The sequence below is a fragment of the Phascolarctos cinereus genome, unplaced genomic scaffold, assembly GCF_003287225.1.
Source record: "Phascolarctos cinereus isolate Bilbo 61053 unplaced genomic scaffold, phaCin_HiC Scaffold_9;HRSCAF=440, whole genome shotgun sequence".
In the NCBI taxonomy this organism is placed as follows: Eukaryota; Metazoa; Chordata; class Mammalia; order Diprotodontia; family Phascolarctidae; genus Phascolarctos; species Phascolarctos cinereus.
Window position 1 is genome coordinate 45,740,240 of NW_027556402.1, and position 19,326 is coordinate 45,759,565.

At 39.9% G+C, this 19,326-nt stretch overlaps 1 protein-coding gene and 1 long non-coding RNA gene across 9 annotated transcripts in view; one reads left to right on the top strand and one right to left on the bottom strand.

Moving 5' to 3' along the window:
* The window catches only part of NPNT (nephronectin), a 112,989-nt gene extending 107,856 nt beyond the window's left edge, over window positions 1–5,133 (top strand). For all 8 annotated transcript variants that reach the window (XM_078148984.1, XM_020974750.2, XM_020974752.2 and 5 more), the window contains one exon: window positions 1,370–5,133. In XM_078148984.1, the coding sequence (XP_078005110.1) occupies window positions 1,370–1,486 (117 nt within the window). In that variant the 3' untranslated portion in view covers window positions 1,487–5,133. The remainder of the gene's footprint in view (window positions 1–1,369) is intronic.
* Window positions 1,269–12,497, bottom strand: LOC144455494 (uncharacterized). Its single transcript, XR_013484201.1, has 2 exons — window positions 12,363–12,497; window positions 1,269–1,742 (listed from the first exon to the last, which is right to left on the bottom strand). It is a non-coding gene; the product is annotated as an uncharacterized LOC144455494 (long non-coding RNA).
* Between the last annotated feature and the right edge of the window lie 6,829 nt (window positions 12,498–19,326).

Below are 19,326 nucleotides of genomic sequence, written 5' to 3' on the forward strand. Positions count from 1 at the left end.
AAAAGCAAGTTAGGCTACATGACATTCAATTTAAGCAACCATTCTTAAGTGCCTAATATGTACTGAGTACTATTATTCCAAGCCCTGGGAGAAATGCACAGATTTAGACAAAACATAGTCCCTGCCCTTTCGGAACTCTCAACCTAGTAAAGAATAAGACACGAGTAGAGCTAACAGTCATATGTGACATATAGCAACATACACGTATTACATGTGTTCCCATGCTTTCCCCTTTCAGATCATCTTTATCTATTCCATATATCTTCTATATATTTAGATATTTGCATGTTGTCTCCTCCATTAGGCTGTGAGCTCCTTGGAAGGAGGGACTACTTTATTTTTTCACCTTTTTTGTGTCTCTTGTGCTTTAGTACAGTGCCTGGCATAAAGTGAGGGATTCATAAATATGTGCTGACTGACCATACCCTCTGCCTCTTTGGCCTCTCCCTCTCATTGGATGGCACTTTCTCCATTGGAGGAAGGTGCCCAGGCCAACTATGTCTCATTCCTCTCCAGACTGTACTCCAGACTTTCTCTACCATGCCCCTCCCCCAGCTGGGTACCTTTCTTCCCTCCACACCCCCTGTCACCTTTCAGCTTCCTTTTATGTATTGTCTTCCCCCATTAGAATGTAAGCTTCTTGAGGACAGGAGCTGTCGACTTGTTTTTGTCTTTCCAGCCCTCAGCATAGTTCCTGGCTCACTGTAAGAACTTAATAAATGCTTATTTACTATTAACTGACTGTCAGCAAGAGGGTCATGTGAAGACACCTAGAGATTAATTGCCTGTGAAGCCGCATGTAGTAAGCGCTTAGTAAATGCTTACTGACTGATGAGAGTGGTATGAAGCAAATTACTGTGAGGTGGGAGTGGAGGTGGAGATGTTGAGGAGGAAAGGCCACACAAAGGTTATTACTGATGACCCATGATTCACCAGAGAAAACACATTTGCACACACACACACACACACACACACACACACACACACACGAGTTCTGCAACAGGGACACATTCTGTTATTCAATTTCTCATTCTATACTTTATCACATTTTTTTAACTTCTGGACTCTTTCCCAATATTTTTACCTTGGTTACTTGTCCTAAGAGGGAATGGCTTGTAGTCCATAGAAAAAGACCTTAGAGTTCAGCACTTGTATGTGATTTTTGATAGAACAACTTTGTAATACAATGTCTTTATGGACAATTCAAATTCTTGAAGGTTAACGCTTTTCTAGCCATTCATGTTGGGTAAAAACAGGTCAGAAGCAACTTGATATTTGATTTTTTTGTTAAAGTTCTAGCCAAAATGGTCATTAAATAAGTGGAAGTGGAAGTGAGCAGAAGTCTTGTCTGGTACATGGTTCTCCTTAGGTCATCTTCAAAGGTGAAAAACGGTATGGCCACTCCGGGGAGATTGGATTGGATGACGTGAGCTTGAAAAGAGGCCAGTGCTCTGAAGAACCCTATCTCCACCAGCCTTGGCAATAAGCATCTGCTTGGCTCCCTCTCCTCTCTCCTGTCTCCTTTCCATGAGGCTGAGAAGAGCTGGGTCAGGAGCAAGTGGCGATCCACTTCTTGTTGGCCTGCTTTGTGCAATTCCCAATGAAGAGTAAAACTCTCCTTTCCATAAAGAACCCCCGATGACAACCATCAGGCAAACCCCCAGCCCCTTCATCCATTGTCTCTTCTGGTGCTGCAGTGTATATGGGACAGATCACATCCTTCATCCTGGATCTAAGATGCTCTGGAAATAAAGGAAGAGGAGTACATCTTGGTGGGGAGTTTTCTAAACAAACAAATGAAAACATCCCATTCAAAAGGGCATCCTATTAACTATCCATTGTTGTACCAAATGTAATAACCATTTCACATGTGATATGGTATACCTGTGGAAATGGTTTGTCCTAATTTAAGTTAGCTCTAGCCAGGACCCAAACTCTGGCTGTCTACTTACTGCCATTTTTTTTTTTTAAGAAAGAAGGATGTGTACTATGTCAAATTACACTTATTCTTATGTTGTATCCATTTTTTCAAAAAAGACAATTATATAGAGTAGCATTGCATCCCTTTAATATCAGTAGAGTTGTGTTTTCTGTAAATGTGCTATTGATATTATATATTTATGGGTTCCTAATATTTACAGACTCTAGCTGTAAGGTTAAAAAAAAACAGCTTGTGATCTCTTGAGCTTAAAAAAATGCATCATGTGAAATCTCATCCTTTTCTGTGACCCTGTGTTGTAGGCCAGATATAAATTGTAAATATCATCTCATTTTGACAGAATAAGGCACTGGTGTGAGCTAAATACATATTTTCATATCATAATTGTCTTACCTCTGATTAATCTAGACCAGAGGTTCATAATGGCAGCCGACAGGCAGCACTTTACAAAGTCCTATTGCCATTTTAGACTAAATGAATCCCAGTTTATATTTACCCCCACAAGATTTTGACTTAAGAATAAAAATAAAGCCTCTTAAAGACAACAATACTTCCTTAATAAATAATAGGGTTTTTTTGCCACAGTTTTTTGTGACTTGCAGTGCTGCTGACAACACTCCCTACAATAGCCTGAAGGAGATTAAAATGTAATTGGAAAATATTTCCCAAAATAAATCAAAATGAGGTAGAACATAGTAATGTTAATATGTGGTTTTCTAAGTCAATATGCAGCCCACAGGAATCCTTATACACAGGTAGAGTGGTTGGTTTCTATTTGAGTTTGGCATCAGTTAGCTAGACAATTTTTTTTATTAGAATCAGGTCCTTCCTTCCCGCTAAGGGCAGCAAACCGTTGCTTTATAGTACAAGAGTGAATTTCTGGCATCTTATAAGTGGTTAAATCTCTACTTCTGAATTCATAGGACCATAGATCTGGAAGGTACCTAGGGGTTCATCTAGTAGTCCAATTCCCCTTTTTATAGATGAAGAAACTAAGGCCCAGAATGACTCAGAGTCATAGATCACAGATCTATAGTTGAAAAGGAACTCAAAGGCCATCTAGTCCTTCATCCCATTTTACAGATGAGGAAACTGAGGCACAAGGGGATTCAATGAATTGCCCAAGATTCCACAAGTAAATAGCAGAGGCCAGATTTGAACCCAGGTCCTTGGATTCTAGAACCAATGCTTTTTCTGCTGTGTCACACTTGCTCCTGGGCATGTCCACGTCCCTCACTGCTTGGAGTCATAGTTTCAAAGCCAAACATGGTGACTAACAGTTGTTTGCTGTAATCCGATGTCCCTCTCTCTTGAGGAATCTCCAAAACTTCTTATCAGGAAGATGAGAAGGGAATCTGTTGGACCAGTATTTAAAGCATTAATCATATCTCAATAATTTTTTAAAATGTTGACTTGTAATTTATATGCCAGAGTATCTGATTAAGACATGAAGAAAGTTGGAGGATATATGAGATGTGGATTGGCTTAATGTGTACATTACAGCTCATAGGCAGCCATTTAACAAGGTCTATCACCATTTTAGACTAGATGAATCCCAATTTATATTTACTTCTGACCTATTTCTACTTAAGTATAAAAATAAATGCCTCCTAAAGGCAATAATACTTTCTCGATTTTTATTATTTATTTACACTCAGATAATAAAAATAGTTTCTGCAGTCTTGCCAGGAATCACAGACACTGTTAGAGGGTTGGGAGAGAAAGATCTGTGATGAAATATTTAAAGAACTGAAAGTGGTTAGCATGGAGAAGAAAAGATTTTGGGGGCAAATCAAAGTTGATTTTTAAGTCTATGAAGCTCAGTTACACAGAGAATGATGACCTTCTGTCGTTTATATACCATGCAGTTAACAAGAGGAAACAAGTTGAGACGGCAGTATAAAGGGGAATTTCCCAACTGGAAGAATTGTTAAATTAGATGTTTACTGAAGGAAGGAGAACTGGGTGACTTTGTTTCTCCAAAAGTCTTTGAAAACATGAGAGCTCTTTTTGTCTGGCTGGGTTGTCTAGCCCTATATCAAGATAGAACGAAAAAACCCAAATACCTAAATAAACTCCCCAAACACCTTCTAACCCAACGACAGCTTTATCAAGGTCAAACAATGGACTTTGACTAGGGAGCTGCATCATAGCTTCTTTGTCCTAATTTGCTATTTCTGTATATTGATCCTTGTAGATTTTCTCATCCCCAGGGCAGATGGCAGCCTGTGTCATCCTCAGATCTTACTAACTATAGGCCAAATAATGGTTGATTACAAGGAAATCTGGAAAGGACCTTGGAAGTCAGAAATTCCAATCCCCTCATTTTGCCAATGAGGAAAGTGAGACCAAGAGAGTTTAAGGCACTTGCCCTAGGTCACACGTGTAGCGAAGTGACAGAGGCAGGATTTGAACCCAGGTCCTTTGTGCTCCAAAGCCAGGGCTCTTTCCACTGTACCATGCCTGCCAAATGGCAAGATTCCAGCAGATGCTTTCATTTCATGATATCCCCTAACACTATTAGATATCTTTCCTTATTACACAAAATAAATGCTATATAGGCTTATTATGTGTTTGATGGTATAGTATGAGAGAATTTCACTTTTTCTTTAAAAAAAAGTGCTCTGGTCAGGTTTAGACTGAGTATAGAGCAGAGAGAATGTCAGGGAAATTCTGTTCATCCCAGAAGTGGCAGGAACCTCCCAGGAGAGGGAGGTCAGGTTCTTGGGCAAAGGGTTAACCACCAAGCACTTCAGTGTCAGGGGCCTTTGTTCTCTGGATGGCCCAGTTTAGTTTCTCACTTCTTCAAGCAGCAAAATTTCTGCCAACAGTGGAAAATACTGAATGTCTCATCGTTTGCTGGGAAAAAAGGGAAGGTGTGAGATGAGAAATATAGCTTACTGAGGTCCATATAAACTAAGGGACAGGAAACATGACCTTGGACTTCTACACAGAAAACATTTTAGACCATTTGCTTCTCTTCTGGCCAAGTAACTGCACAGGGAAAAATAGAAGGAGAAAATTGAAAAATCCACTTGTAGGTGCCAATAAGATATTGCACTAAACGAATGGAAGAAGTTATCAAAAGTACTGTATAACATCTTACTGGTTTATTATTTAATGTTTTCTAAAATGAAAAAGTTAATGGTTTTCCATAATGGCTAAAAATAAAAATGTTTCTTTGTAAATGCCAATTGGTGTTTGATAATTTTGTGTGATGGTTTGTTTGGGGTTCATTATTATTTTCATAAGAACATACAAGAGAACACTTTGGAATGCAGAGCTCCATTGTAGGGCTGGGGTAAGGGACAGAAATATGATTTACATATGGATTACATGGAGAAAGTGACAGAACTTTTTTGATATAATAGACAGTAACTTAACAAGATTTTCTATGTCAGGGCTTTACTATGTCCCGATTGATTTATCGAACATAAGAACTTAGCATCTGGGGCTCCATTAGGATTTCTTGAATAATAATATCAGTAATTTCATGGCGGGAAGGAGGGAGCATAATTCTCTCTACCATCCCAAATATGACTTGGTAGACTGTTCTTTGTTCTCGAAGAGGACCTAGTAGATAAGTCCCAAGAAGTGGCCTGAGGCATGTAGAAGTGAATAACTAACACTGATGTAATGTTTTTAAAGTTTGCAAAGTGCTTTTTATGTATTATATCATTTGACCCCCTCAACAATCCTGTGAGATGGGTGCGATAATATAATCCCCACTTTACAAATAAGAAAATGAGGCTAAAAGAGCTTAAAATATCTTATCTGGTGATATAGCTAGTAAGTGGCAGAGGAAGGATCTGAAGCCTTGGCTTCCTAACTCCAGGTTCAACACTCTAGCCACTATGTGACATTACTGTTATGGATAACATTAATAACGATAATTAGATAGATAGATAGATAGATAGATAGATAGATAGATAGATAGATAGAGATATATACACATACACAGATATGTATACATACATACATACATTTGTATACATACACACATACATACATCTGTATGTGACCATAATAAACAGAGAACTTGCCTTAGAGTCAGGAAGACCTTGGTTCTAGTTTTACTTCTGATAGATGCTGGCTATATAACCCTAGGGAAATTACCTAACCTCTTAGTGCCCCCAAACAACCTCTAAAATGGTCAGTTACAGACAAGGTTGCTGACCACATTGGTGGAGGAAATTTTCCACACTGAGCTCCCTACATTCATGAAATTCCAGTTCCAGACCAAAAACAAACAAATCAAAAATAGACAAACTACAGCACATTCTTCATTTACTGCTAATTCTTTCTCATCTTTACAGTGAGGCAATAAACAATATTTATTAAGGCACTAGGGTTACAAGAACAAGAGTGAGACCGTCCTTGCCCTTGAGGGGCTTACAGTCAAGAGATGGGAAACAATATGCATGCATCGACAAAAAGTATATAAAATAGATATGAGTCATTGGTGGGGGGAGTGGGTGGAGAAGACAGTGGCAGCTAGAAGGATCAGGATTAGTATAGAAGGTGCCACAAGCTGAGCTTTGAAGAAAAGCTGAGGTTCTGAGAGAGATGAGGAGGGAGAACATTGAAAGCATAGGGGACAGCCAATGCAAAGGCGCAGAGTTGGGAGACAAACAGTAAAAAAGACAATTTGGCTGAACCAAAGTGTGCATGAGGGGAATGGTGTGTTGTAAAGCTAGAAAGAAAGTTTGGGTCAGGTTGTAAAGGACTTTAAATGCCAAATAGAGGACTTTATATTTGATCCTAGAGATGAAAAAAAAAACCTAGTGGAGTTTATTAAATCTGGTAATGACATTATAAGACCTATGCTTTAGGAAAATCATTTTGGCAGCTATGTGGAGGGTGGATTGGAGCCAGAGGCTGGAAACAAGGAGACCAGTTATTGCAATAGTCCAGGTGAGAGGTTAATGAGGGCCTACCTAAACTTGTGATTGTCAATGGAAAGAAAGGGGCATCTGCAAGAGATGTAGAATTAGAAACGATAAGATATGGCAACTAACTGGACAGGTGGGATGAGTAAGGAGTGGAAGATGACACCAAAGTTGAGAGTCTTGTGATTAAAAAGATGATGACATCCTTGACAGTTATCAAGAATTTTAGAAGAGGGATGGGGTGAGGAGAGAGATAATGAGTTATGTTTTGGACAGGTTGAGTTTGAGATGCCTATGGATGTCCAATAGGCAATTGATGGTGCAGGATTGGAGCTCAGGAGAGAGAATTAGGGATATATATATATATATACATATATACATATACATACACACATATACACATACATACATGCATGCATATATACATATATGTGTGTGTATATATATGTATATATATATATATATATGTTACTGGCATAGAGATGATCATTAAATTCATGGGAGCTGATAGAGAGGGAGGGAGGGAGAAAAGAGAGAGAGAGAGAGTCATGAAAACTCAGACAAAAGAATAGTCAATAAATGTTACAAGATGGTTGAAGATTGAGAAAAGGCCAGCAGTTTGACAAACAAAAGATCATTGGTAAATTTGGAGAGACATTTCAGTTGAACGATAAAGTTGGAAGCCAAATTTGCAAATAGTTGCTTGTTTTAAAACAGTCTTTCAAAAACAACTTATTTTTTTGGGGGGGTGGATGGCCAAATGTTGACATGATTAATTAGGATAAGGGGAGACAAGATGGAAACATCTATAGCAACATACTAAAGGGAGATTAAAGCTATTTTCTCTGCATTATCATTAATAATGGAAGATCCTATCATCTCTGATTTTGCAATTTCCATCTGAAGTAATTCACTGAGGAATTTGCATTAAATAACATCTTTGAAAAACTTATGTGGTATATTTAGATTTGTTCTCCTGGGGTAAGAATATTTCTTCTCCTAACAAAAGGCACAATTCAATGTCTTCGTGACAAGATAGAGATTACACCACTTAAGATACCCAAATGCAAATGGAGATAGCCTTCATTGTCTGCTTTAGTCAAAGGCAAAGGGATAGTCATACATTATGAATGGCTGTCTAAGGGGATTTTCCAGGTCTCTGGTATACAAAAGTATAAGTAGCATTGGGACCCATCTTGTCTTGCAGGCACTGCTAATGATACATACTCTGTGTAACCTTCTTGCAGAGGAAAAGGTGATTTCCAGCTTGATTTTCCCATGTTTCCCACATGATCTAATAAAAGTTCAAAATACACAGGTAATACAGCCTCACAGTACCAGACTTATTCCTATGGGAATAGGCAGATTCGTCACTTGGTAGGACCTGGTTCATTGCCTCATGCAAACTCTGGTGGATTATATGGTGAGGGGAGAGCTTTCCAGAATAGAAAGTAATAGCCCAGAGAGATGAAGTAGGTATACCTTAAGTACATCAACGAGAGAAGACTAGAACTAAATAGTGGTGCTTCCCCCTCCTCCTCCTCACCTACTACCTCCATTCCCTTCACCATGAAGAAGCTTGAGACTTCATTTCCCTCAGTAGGAAGGCCAGAGCCAGAAAGATGGCCTGGGGAATATATCTGAGACTGCCTATAAAGAGAACTAAGAGAAAAGAGGCTAGGGAAGAGGATGGATGGAGTGGACCCAAAGATCTCAGCTACCGGAATAAGGACTCGTTTGGCAAAAACTGTTGGGAAAATTGGAGTCTGGAAGAAATTAGGTTTTGACCATCATCTGATAACATATACCAAGATAAACTCCAAATGGACATGGCTTAGATATAAAAGGCCAAATCATAAACAAATTAAAGGAGCAAGGATAAAAGGAATAATTTTGATTACATAAAATAAAATTTTTTTAGCACAAATAAATCCAATGCATCTAAAATTAGAAGACAAATAGTTAACTGAAATAATTTTTTTCTGGCAAGTTTCTTTGATAAAAGTCTCTTTTCCAAGATATATGAAGAACTGCTTCAAATGATTAATATCATTAATAGCTAGCATTTTTATAGCCTGTTAAGGTTTGCAAAATGCTTTACAAATGTTAATTCATTTGATCCTCACAACAACCTTGTGAGATAGGTCCTATTATCATCCCCATTCCACAGAGGCGCAGAGGACATATTTGACTTGCACAGGAGCACACAGCTAGTAAGTATTTGAGGCTGGGTTCAAATTCAGGTCTTCCTGAAGTCTAACGTTCTAGCCACAGTGCCACCTAGCTGTCTGTAAGAAATAAGAGCCATTTTTCTGTTGACAAACAGTCAAAAAATATGGATAGGTAGTTCTCAAGAGAAGAAATACAAGCTATTGGCCATAGGAAAAATACTACAAATCACTAACAATCAGAGAAATGCAAATTAAAGCAACTCTGAAATTCAACCTTGAACTTGAGGGCTAAAGTTGACCAAAAAAGGGAAAATGGCAAATGTTGACGTGGTTACAGGAAAATAGACACTTTACTGCATCACTAGTGAACATGTGGATGGTACAGATGTTCTGGAAAGCAGTTTGGAACTATGCCCACAAAGTTACAAATATATATATATATATATATATATATATATATATATATATATATATAATATATATATATACCATCTGACATACTACTAGGCCTTTATCCCAAAGGGGATCAAAGAAAGAGGAAAATGTCCTAGATATACAAAAATACTGATAGCAGCTCTCTTTGTAGTGGCAAAGAATGGGAAACTAAGGGAGTACCCTTCAGTTGGGGGATGGCTGAACACCTTATGGTATATGAATGGAGTGTAATACTGTTTTGCTTTAAGAAACGATAAAAAGGGATGGTTTTGGTGAAGCCTGGGAAGATCTGTATGAACTGATGCAGAGTGAAGTGAGAAAAATGGGAACAATTTCTATAATAACAACAACGTTGTAAGACAATAACTTCGAAAGAATTAAGAATTCTAAATCAATGAAATGCTCAAGGGATCAGATGATAAAGAATGCTTACCCACCTCTTAATGGAGAGGTGATTTGGGGTGCTGAATGAAACACATTGTTCTACATGGCTAATGTAGTAATTTATCTTGCTTGATCATGCATATTTTACAAGGGTTTTGTTTTTCTTTTTAAATAGTGGAGGGTGTTATAGGTGAGAAAGAAAAATAATTTTTTTCATTGAAAAAAATAAATTTTAATTTTAGAAAAAAAGATAGGGAATGATGAAAGAAATACTTTCAGAAAAAACGGGAACACTTATGTGAATTGATGCAGAATGAAGTAAGTAGAAATGGGGAAGTAATTTATACTATAACAACATTGTAAAAATAAACTCTTTTGGAAGGCCAAAGTGCTCTGATCAATGCTGTGATCAGCCATGATTCCAGAGGACTGATGAGGAAGAATCCTATTTGCTTGCTGCAGGGAAGTGATGGATTAATATAAAGAATGAGACATATTTTTCAATATGGCCAACATGGGTATTTGTTTTGCTTTATCATGAATATTTATTCCAAAGGTTTTCTTTTTTCATTTATTTTTCAGTTGAATGAAGAAGTGAAAAGAAAAAAATTTTAAGGTGGACAGGGATGTTTTAAAAGATTTAAGAAATCCTAAGAGAAAAAGAAACCTACACATGAAAAGAACAGTTTCAAACACATGGTCTGATACAGCCAAATGTAGTTCTTGGCTAAAAAAGTTAGGAAATCCCAGGACCAGGTTTCAGAGTATTGAGGAGCCAGAGAATTACTGAAGAGATTTATGATTTTACTCTTAGATGGAATTTACTATGATGTCAGTAGCATCCATATGCTACCTCTCAGGAAATGTCTTGGCCTCCTTGGCAGATAACAGCTAGCCACGTTGGCAAATCAGAAATAAAATGATTTACATTCAACAGGGTTAATAAGCATGGTATCCAAAAATTCTAAAGAGCAGAGCTGTGGCTTAAAGCATGAAGACTGACCTGCTCAGTAATAGGCCAGGAGTGCCCTCTTTTTATAGTAAAGGAGTGTGTGTCCATAGGCTATAAATTACAAAGTGCTTCTGGTCTTTTAAGGGTATTGTTAGTCCAAAGCACACACAGTGAGCAGCCCGCCATCTATGATTTGGGTATTAGGTTTCTGGCTTAGGTCTTTATGGTTTGGAAGGCTTCTGTCTATGCATGAGTTGTGAGCACGGCTTTAATGCCAGGATGAAGAAAAGAGGACCCACGCCAAGAAATTGCTCTCCGCTTGTCCACATGTAGGGAAGGCAGGTCTGGCTGTGAAGGCAGCTTCTGGATGAACAGCTGGTTGTCTAAAGGCTGGCTAAACATATGAGAGGCTGAAATGCAGCTAAATACAACCGAATGCTTTCTACCTCCAGGAAAGGAAACTGGATGCTCTGGATTTAGAAGAATGGGGTAAGACTCAGGGAACAGATGAAATCCATAATCCCTCATAAGTTTCTGCATGCATAAGAGGGGTAGATATGACTTTTCTGCTCCACCTTCATGGAAGTAGGCAGAGATTTCAGGAAGAGATCTCTTTTGGGGTATGAGATGCCTCTGCTTTGGCTAGGATGAGGATGCCTTTAAGGAACTTACATTCAATTGGCAGCATCTATCTTTCTATCACTTATGATTCCCAAGGTGTCTAGGTCATACTTTGAAAATCCCAAATGGAGTGGCTACTTTCTAGACTTCTAATATGTCCAGCACCTTATCTGTTGAGCTCAGCAATTAACATAGAAACCAACCTGCTCTAATGTATGGTTAAGTTAAATCATAAGTGATTACTCTGCCTTGACTAGAGGCTGTTTCAAAATGGAGAGATAATCTTAAAATCTTTACATTTCCCATAGTTTGGGTGATTGCTTTTTTTTTAAATGAAAGTTAAGAACAACATAAGATTATTTTATAAGGTTCATCAGTTTGGCAGATGGGGGAAACAGGTTTATGCCCCAACAAAACAGAATTAATAATCTGGTTAGAACTGGTTTGAACTGACTCAAGTTGGCATTTATGTCACTGGCGTGAAATCAACCTGAACCAAATTAATTGCACTTGAGCCCAAACTGGAGCTAAATAGTAATAATTACTGGTTTGACTTCCTGACTATAATCAGCATGTGTGGGGAAAGGCAAAATGAATAATTTAAAAATCTCTGTTCAGTGAATTTCATGAAACCTCCTACCTTGGTTTAAAATATGTTGTTGGGATTTGAGTGAATAGTAACTGTTCTGAAGCTAAGCCATGTTTCAAGAGAACCAAGTTATCATACATATACAAGCATATAGTTTTATACCTCACCTGACCAACAAAATAATGTAATATTTATGCTAATTTTAAGCAAATTTTCTTTAAGCAAATTTGCAGGATTCCTCAAGAGTATAGATGCTGTAGCAGCAAAATCCCTATACTTAGATACTTTTTGTATCCCCTTTCATCCCCTCAAAACAATTCAGTTATTTCAGCTTTGTTAATATGTCTAATTAAATACTTTCAAAAGTAGATGGGAAGCATACCTGTAGTATGGGGTAATGGTGCTCCATGGACCCTGGAGTCAGGACACCTGGGCTTCTAGTGATGCTCTTCCGCTAAGGATTTCTGTGTCCTTGGACAAGTCACCTGACTGCAGATTACTCTGTTTCATCATCGGGGAGCTAAGGGAATTACATTAGATGACTACATTTTTTTTCTCATCTTTTGACATTCTTTGATTTCTGCATGCTGCTATGTTCCAGGCATGGTTGAATGGAATGAACCTGGATTTAGATTTCTCTTCTGACAAGCCTGTACGACCTTGGGCAAGGCATGTAAGTCAAGTCAACAAGTATTTTGTAAGTGCTCACTAAGTGCTGGGGATACGAAGAAAGGCAAAAGACAGTCCCTGTTCTCAAGACACTTACAGCCTAAGGAAGGAGATCAACTATGTACAAATAAGATGGGCATAGGATATATTGGAAATAATCTCAGAGGAAAGGCATTAGAATTAAGAGGGACCATGAAAGGCTTCTTTCAGAAGGTGGGATTTCAGCTGGGACTTGAAGGAAGCTGGAGAAGCCAGGAGGCAGAGATGAGGAAGAAAAGCATTCTAGGCATGGGAGACAGTCAGTGAAAACACTGGGAGTCAGGAGATGGTGGGTGTTGTGTGAGGAAAAGCAGTGAGACCATTGTTACCGCATCACAGGGTACGTGGGAATACAAGGGAATAAGGTTTAAGAAGACTGGAAAGGTAGGAAGGAGTCAGCTTATGAAGGGCTTCAAAAGCCAGAGGATTTAGGCCTCAGAATCTAATTTTAAAGTCAGGAGACTGCACTAGATGGCATCTGAGATCCCCTTCAGGTATAGACCTGTGATCAGAAAAAGTAATCCTTTTAAGTAATTGCCTGGTTTACTTTAAGTAATTGAGTTTGTACAGTCACCCGTGATAATTTCTGGTGAAGGGCTAAAATGATCTTAGGCAATAAGGCCAGCAGATATCAGGATTACTTGGGGGACATTTTCTGCCCCTTCCCATGAATACACATCTCAACATCTCCACCTGGTGCCTCAGACCCAGCAAGCTTCAAACAACTCTTCCCTTTCCCACTCTTCCTCCAGCCCAGAAGGGTCCTTCCTCCTAAACTCCATATAGCTGCTGATGGCACCATTATCCTCTCAGTCACATAGACTTGAAACTTCAACATTGTTCTGTATTCTTTCATCTTCTCCATCCCCCTTCCCCCCGACATCCCATCAGTAATCAAGTTCCCTGACAACCCCCATCGATACTCTCCTTTCCATTCCTACTGCCACGACCCAAGTTCACACCCACATCACCTTTGGCCTTATTTTGTATAGGAGCCTCTTAAGCGGTCTCCCTGATTCCAGGTTCTCCCATCTCCTACCCAGTTTTCACAAAGCTGCCCAAGTACACCCAGGACTGTTCACTTTTCTGCCCTGTTCAAAAATCATGTGGTGCCCCAGGACCCTACTCAGTAAAACACAAATTCCCGGAGCCATAACTAGGATGGGGTGGTTGGCTCTTCTCTCCAGGGCACCTACCTACATCCAAAGGATTTCTTTCCTTCCTACAAGGTACTTCAGTGCTTCTGCTGCTAGTGCTTTGTAATCTTCTGCCAGCCATGTGATGCCACTAAAGTGATAATTAGAACGGGCAAATGAAGCTTTGTCTCAAATTATAAACATTCAAGGGAAGGGGCACATGCTTTCTCCTTGTGGCAAACCACATAGACTGTTGTCCTAAAACCTCACAGCACAAGTCTCTAGCGTCTGCCCACTCCAGTCCACCCTCAATTTAACTATCAAAGAGGTCTTCCTAGAGGCCCGGTCTGACCATGTCATTGATTCAATAAACTCCAATGGTTCCCTATCCCTCCAGGAACAAATATATACATACATACATACATGCACATACATATATACACACATATACACATATCTATACACATATATACATACATATACACACACACGTGTATATATATATATATATATACATGTGTGTGTGTGTGTGTGTGTGTGTGTGTGTGTGTGTGTGTGTGTTCTCTATCCCAGGCTTTTTGTATCTTACCCTTTTCCGTAGACTCTATGATATAATGACACTGACCTCTTTGCTATTCCTCATACACGATGCACCATTTCTCAGTTTGGGGCATTTTCACTGACTGTCTGTCTCCCATGCCTGGAATGCTCTTGTCCTCACCTCTGCCTCCTGCCTCCCTGGTTTCTTTCATATCTCAGCTAAAACCCCACCTTCTGCAGTTTATCCTGTGTATATGTCTTGGTTTTTGTACATAATTGTTTGCATGTTGTCTCCATTAGATTGTTCCTTCCTGAGGGCAGGGACTGTGTTTTTGCATTTCTTTGTAAGCCTAGTATTTAACAAGCTCTTAATCAATGCTTATTGACTTGACTTTTTGGTGGTCCTCCACCAGCAATGTGTCAAGTGAGAGGCAACCCCTCGAACTCCCAGCTCCTGTTCACTACATATCCTCCATTCTTGAGTGATTTGTCTGTTTCCTCACCTCCACCTCTTGAAACCACCAGGGATTCCATGTCTCAATTCATCAAGACTCAATTCATGTCCAGTTCTTCGGCAGACTTTTCCTGGTCTTCCCCTTCCCCGTTCTGCCTTCTCCCCAGAGTTAGGGAGGTATCAACTGTGCCATGGAGTCTGAAGCCACCCTCCCTGTGGCCCAGGCTACCTCACAGTTTGCTTAGAATTCTCTTCCTCCTCAATTCTCACTCCTGCTTCCCTGGCTTCCTTCAAATCTCATCTCAAATCCTACCTGCTGCCCGAGGCCTCTTCCAATTCCTCTTTCCCTCTCCCCAACTATTGCCTTTCTTCTGAGATTTGTTCTTGTTCAGTTGTTTCAGACATGGCTGACTCTTACTGACCCCACTTGGGGGTCTCTTGGCAAAGAGACTGGAGCAGTGTGCCATTTCCTTCTCTAGCTCATTTTATAGATGAGGAAACTGAGGCAAGCAGGCTTCAGTGTCTTGCCCGGGACCACATAGCTAGTAATTTAGTATTATAGATACTAGCTAGTATTATAGATAATAGCTAGTAAAACTAGGATCACATAGCTAGTAAGTGTCTAAGGCTGGATTTGAACTCAAGAAGATGAGTCTTCCTGACTCCAGATCCAGTGCTCTATCCATACTGTACCACCTAGCTGCCTCTCTTCTGAGGTTCTCTTCCATTTATGTTGTGTATATCATATGTACATAATTATTTGCCTGTTATCTCTCCATTAGAATAGAATAATTTGCTCTTTGAGGTCAAGGCCTATGTTTTGCCTTTCTTTGTATTCCCATGATTTAGCACATCACCAGGCACCTAGTAAACACTTAATAAATGCTTGTTGACTGATTTATTGACTGAGTTTTCTCCAGGCAGCAGTATTCCTACTTATAGCTCTGCAAATTCTTCAGTAAAACATTTAAAGTCATTAAGTCTGGCTCCAGTCTACCTAAGTAGCCTTATCTCACACTTACCCCACTTTGAGTCACAGCCCAGGGGCTATAAGGCCAACCCAGAGATGTATGTGCTCAAACAAATAATGGTCATTCATGTAGGCTACAAAAAGGATCAATCCAAATAAAAGCTAGCAACTGTCAGTATCTTTAACCCAGATGAAAAGGGCTGTTCTGAAGGCTTCAGTCCAACTAGGTCAGGTTGGTACACAGAAGATCTGGGACAAAGTTCTACAGAGATAATAAGAATTACTTACTCCAGTCTGTGCTGTCTATGCATGCTTTAAGCACCTCTGTCAATATGCCCTCGCATAAGCCAGAATGCTGACTTTGAAAGCATTTGACTTGTTCTCTGTTTCAATTAAACTGGATTGCTATATACTTCCCAATCTCACTCTGCCCTCTCCTTCTCTGCCTCCTGCCTCAGGCCTTTTCCTATACAATGGTCCCAGCCTGAATGGTCTTCGTTGGACTCTCACCTCTGCCTAGGGAAACCCATCCCTTCTTTCACAGACCAATGGGTTCCATGTTTTTCCATGAACCAATGAGCCCTCCTTCCAGGAATTTTTCACAACAGTCTAGTCGGTCCTATCCTGTATCCTAAAATAATTTTTTAAAAGTTACGCACAATATCTATCAACAAAGATATAATAATCAAACATAAAAATAAGTAATAAAGTCTTGCTAAAGACCTTCAATGCTTAAAACAGTAAATCCAAATGAATGAACAAAAGTGTGTTAGCTTTATATGTCTTTTCAATTTATTTTAAACAGAATTTTAATCAATGCATATATAAGTGCTGCACATATTGGACTTTTTCTCCCAACTCTAGAGGTACTGGAAGACTGGGTCCCCACAAAACAGCTGCCACATTCCTTTGGAGCTCTAGGGTTAACTCTGAGGAGTTAGGGATTGTTTCTAGTACTACAACTCTGAAGGTCCCACTGCTCTGCTTCCTCTCATGATTATCGTTTGACTTCAGTCAGCCAGAAATAATTAGCTTTTAGAAAGGGGTGTATATAAAGGTGTTCTATTAAGAATGTTCACTACAAAACATAGCCATCAAAAGTCTGTGACATACTCTCCCACAAGTACATGCAGAGTACAGAAGAAAGTGGGCTTAAGCTTAGAGAGTACATATGGCCAAGGTGTAACTCAGCTCCTGGTCACTGTAAGTCTCTTTTCCCCCCTCAAAGGATTCTCATGAAGTTCTGTTTAGATATGATATAGCTTTTCCTTTTCAGCCCCTTGAAGATGTAGAGCCTTGAATCTGTCTTTCCTCACCATGTCCACCCTATTCTTAGTTTCTGATGGCCAGGTTAGTCCCAGTTGGCCAGCTCAACTCCTCTTCTCCTCCCTTCTGTGCCCTCCCTTCCCCTCTCCTCTCCCCACATGGGGTATCACCTGAGGGTGCTCTGCCCAAAAGAAGGTCAATTTTGCTGGCTGAAACTTATCTAGTTATCTTGGGGTACATTGGCTAGATTTCTTTCTTAAAGACCATGCCTTAAACCCGATTGACTTGGGCTCTCATTGATTGGACAATAATAGGTAGCTGTCCAAGCACCACTTAATGGTTACTTTTTGGGCCCTCCTGGCTCAGATTGAATGTAAATAGTAATTGTTTCTCTTTTGCCAGCAGCCCTGAGGGTCTGCCCTCTGGGTTTGATTCTTTTTTTTTTTTAATTAAAAGGGCCATCCTTTGACTTACTTCTTAAACAGGGCTATCCATTGAACGGGTGTTGCCTCACTCAAAGTAAGACCTTAGGTTTAAAAGGCCAAGGTCTCCCACTGCATCTTGGTCCATCTCCAGTCATCCTGATCTATATGTGGCCACTGGACCCAGATGGCTGTAAAGGAGAAAATGAAGCTGGTGACTTTGCACAGCCCTCCCTCACTCAAATCCAATTCATTTGCAAATCACATCTTCATCTCCCTGAGGTCGTGGTCCTCTTCAAGAGGAAGGACAAACCACAACCACAGTTTCTGATGCAGACATACCCATCAGCCATTGCTGCTCTGGGGACACTCATAGGACACTGATGAAAAAAGTAAAAATCCTCCATTTCTCTGAAGTTCATAAGGTTCTCCTCCAGCCAAGGGGGAGAGGGGATGAAATCAAGGCCTGGAAAGGGCTCTTTTTCTCCCATTTCCCAAATAATCCTTCTTTTGAGACTTTGCTGGAAAGGTCTACCTTAACCTAGAAGATTCTGGAGTCCTTGATTCCAAACTAGGGCATGGGAAGGCCCTCAACCAATGTGAATAGACTTCCCATCACACCTAATTGAAATGTCTTGCTCATACCTGGTGAACAGCTGAGATGTGTACTCTCCTGACAAATGTATCAGGGCATAATATGTGGTTGCTTACTTTATGTGGGTTGGGTTAATTTGGTGGATTGACTCAGTTGAGTCCCTATCTTTACATATGGAGGAGAGGGAGGGAAGGGGTGGGGAGGACAGGAGAAGAGAGAAGAGGAGAAGAGAAGGGAAGGGAAGGAAAGGGAAGGGGAATGGAGGAGAGGAGAGGAGAATAAAGGAGAGGTAAGGAGAAAGGAGTGGAGGGGAAAAGAGGGAAGGAATGGAAGAAGAAGGAGAGAAAAAGAGAAGAGAGAAGGAGAGGAGAAGGGAGGAGAGGAGAGGAGGATCGGAAAGTGACATCAATCAGTCAACAAATTTTTATTAAATACCTACACGGTACCAGGCATAACTGTTAAGCAGTGGGTATACAAAAGGAGGCAAAAAACAGTCCCTGCCTTCAAGGAACTTACAATCTAACAGGATCTATTCCAAACCCTTCAATTTACAAATAAGAAAACTGAAGGTCAGAAGGTCTAAATGATAGGTCAGCCACTCAGCTAGTTAGTGGCAGGGCCTGGCACTGGACCTCAGGTCTCCTAACTCCTAATCCAGTGTTCATATCATTCCTAGTTTCCTTCAAGACTCAGCTCAGGGGCTACCTTCCACACAAAAGCTATCCTGATCTCCCAGCTGCTAGTGCCCCTCATCAATTACCTTGTATGTATTTCACATCTATTTTATATAATATATGTCCACGTTGTCAGTCCTGGCTGGAATGTAAGCTCCTTGAAGGCAAGGACTGATTCATTTTTATCTTTGTATCTCCAGCTCCAAGCCTATTGCCTAGCATAAGATAATGCTTAGTAGGTGCTTGTCAGTAGAGTCCATTCATTAGCACTGAAGAAGAAAGAGAACCTGGTTTCCTACTATATTTCCCAAAATTACTAATTCTAGATGAGCTAGGTGGCTCAGCGGAGAGAGCTCTGAACCTGGAGTCAGAAAGACCTGAGTTTAAATCTGGCCTCAGATACTTACTAGCTGTGTGACCTTGGGTGGGTCACTTAACTTCTATCTGCCTCAGCTTCATGGGGCACCTCCTTCTAGGGTTGTTGGGAGGATGAAATAAGATTAATAATTATAAGGTACTTGGCACAATGCCTGACACATAATAGGCGCTATAATGTTAGCTAGTATTATTATTGTCATTAT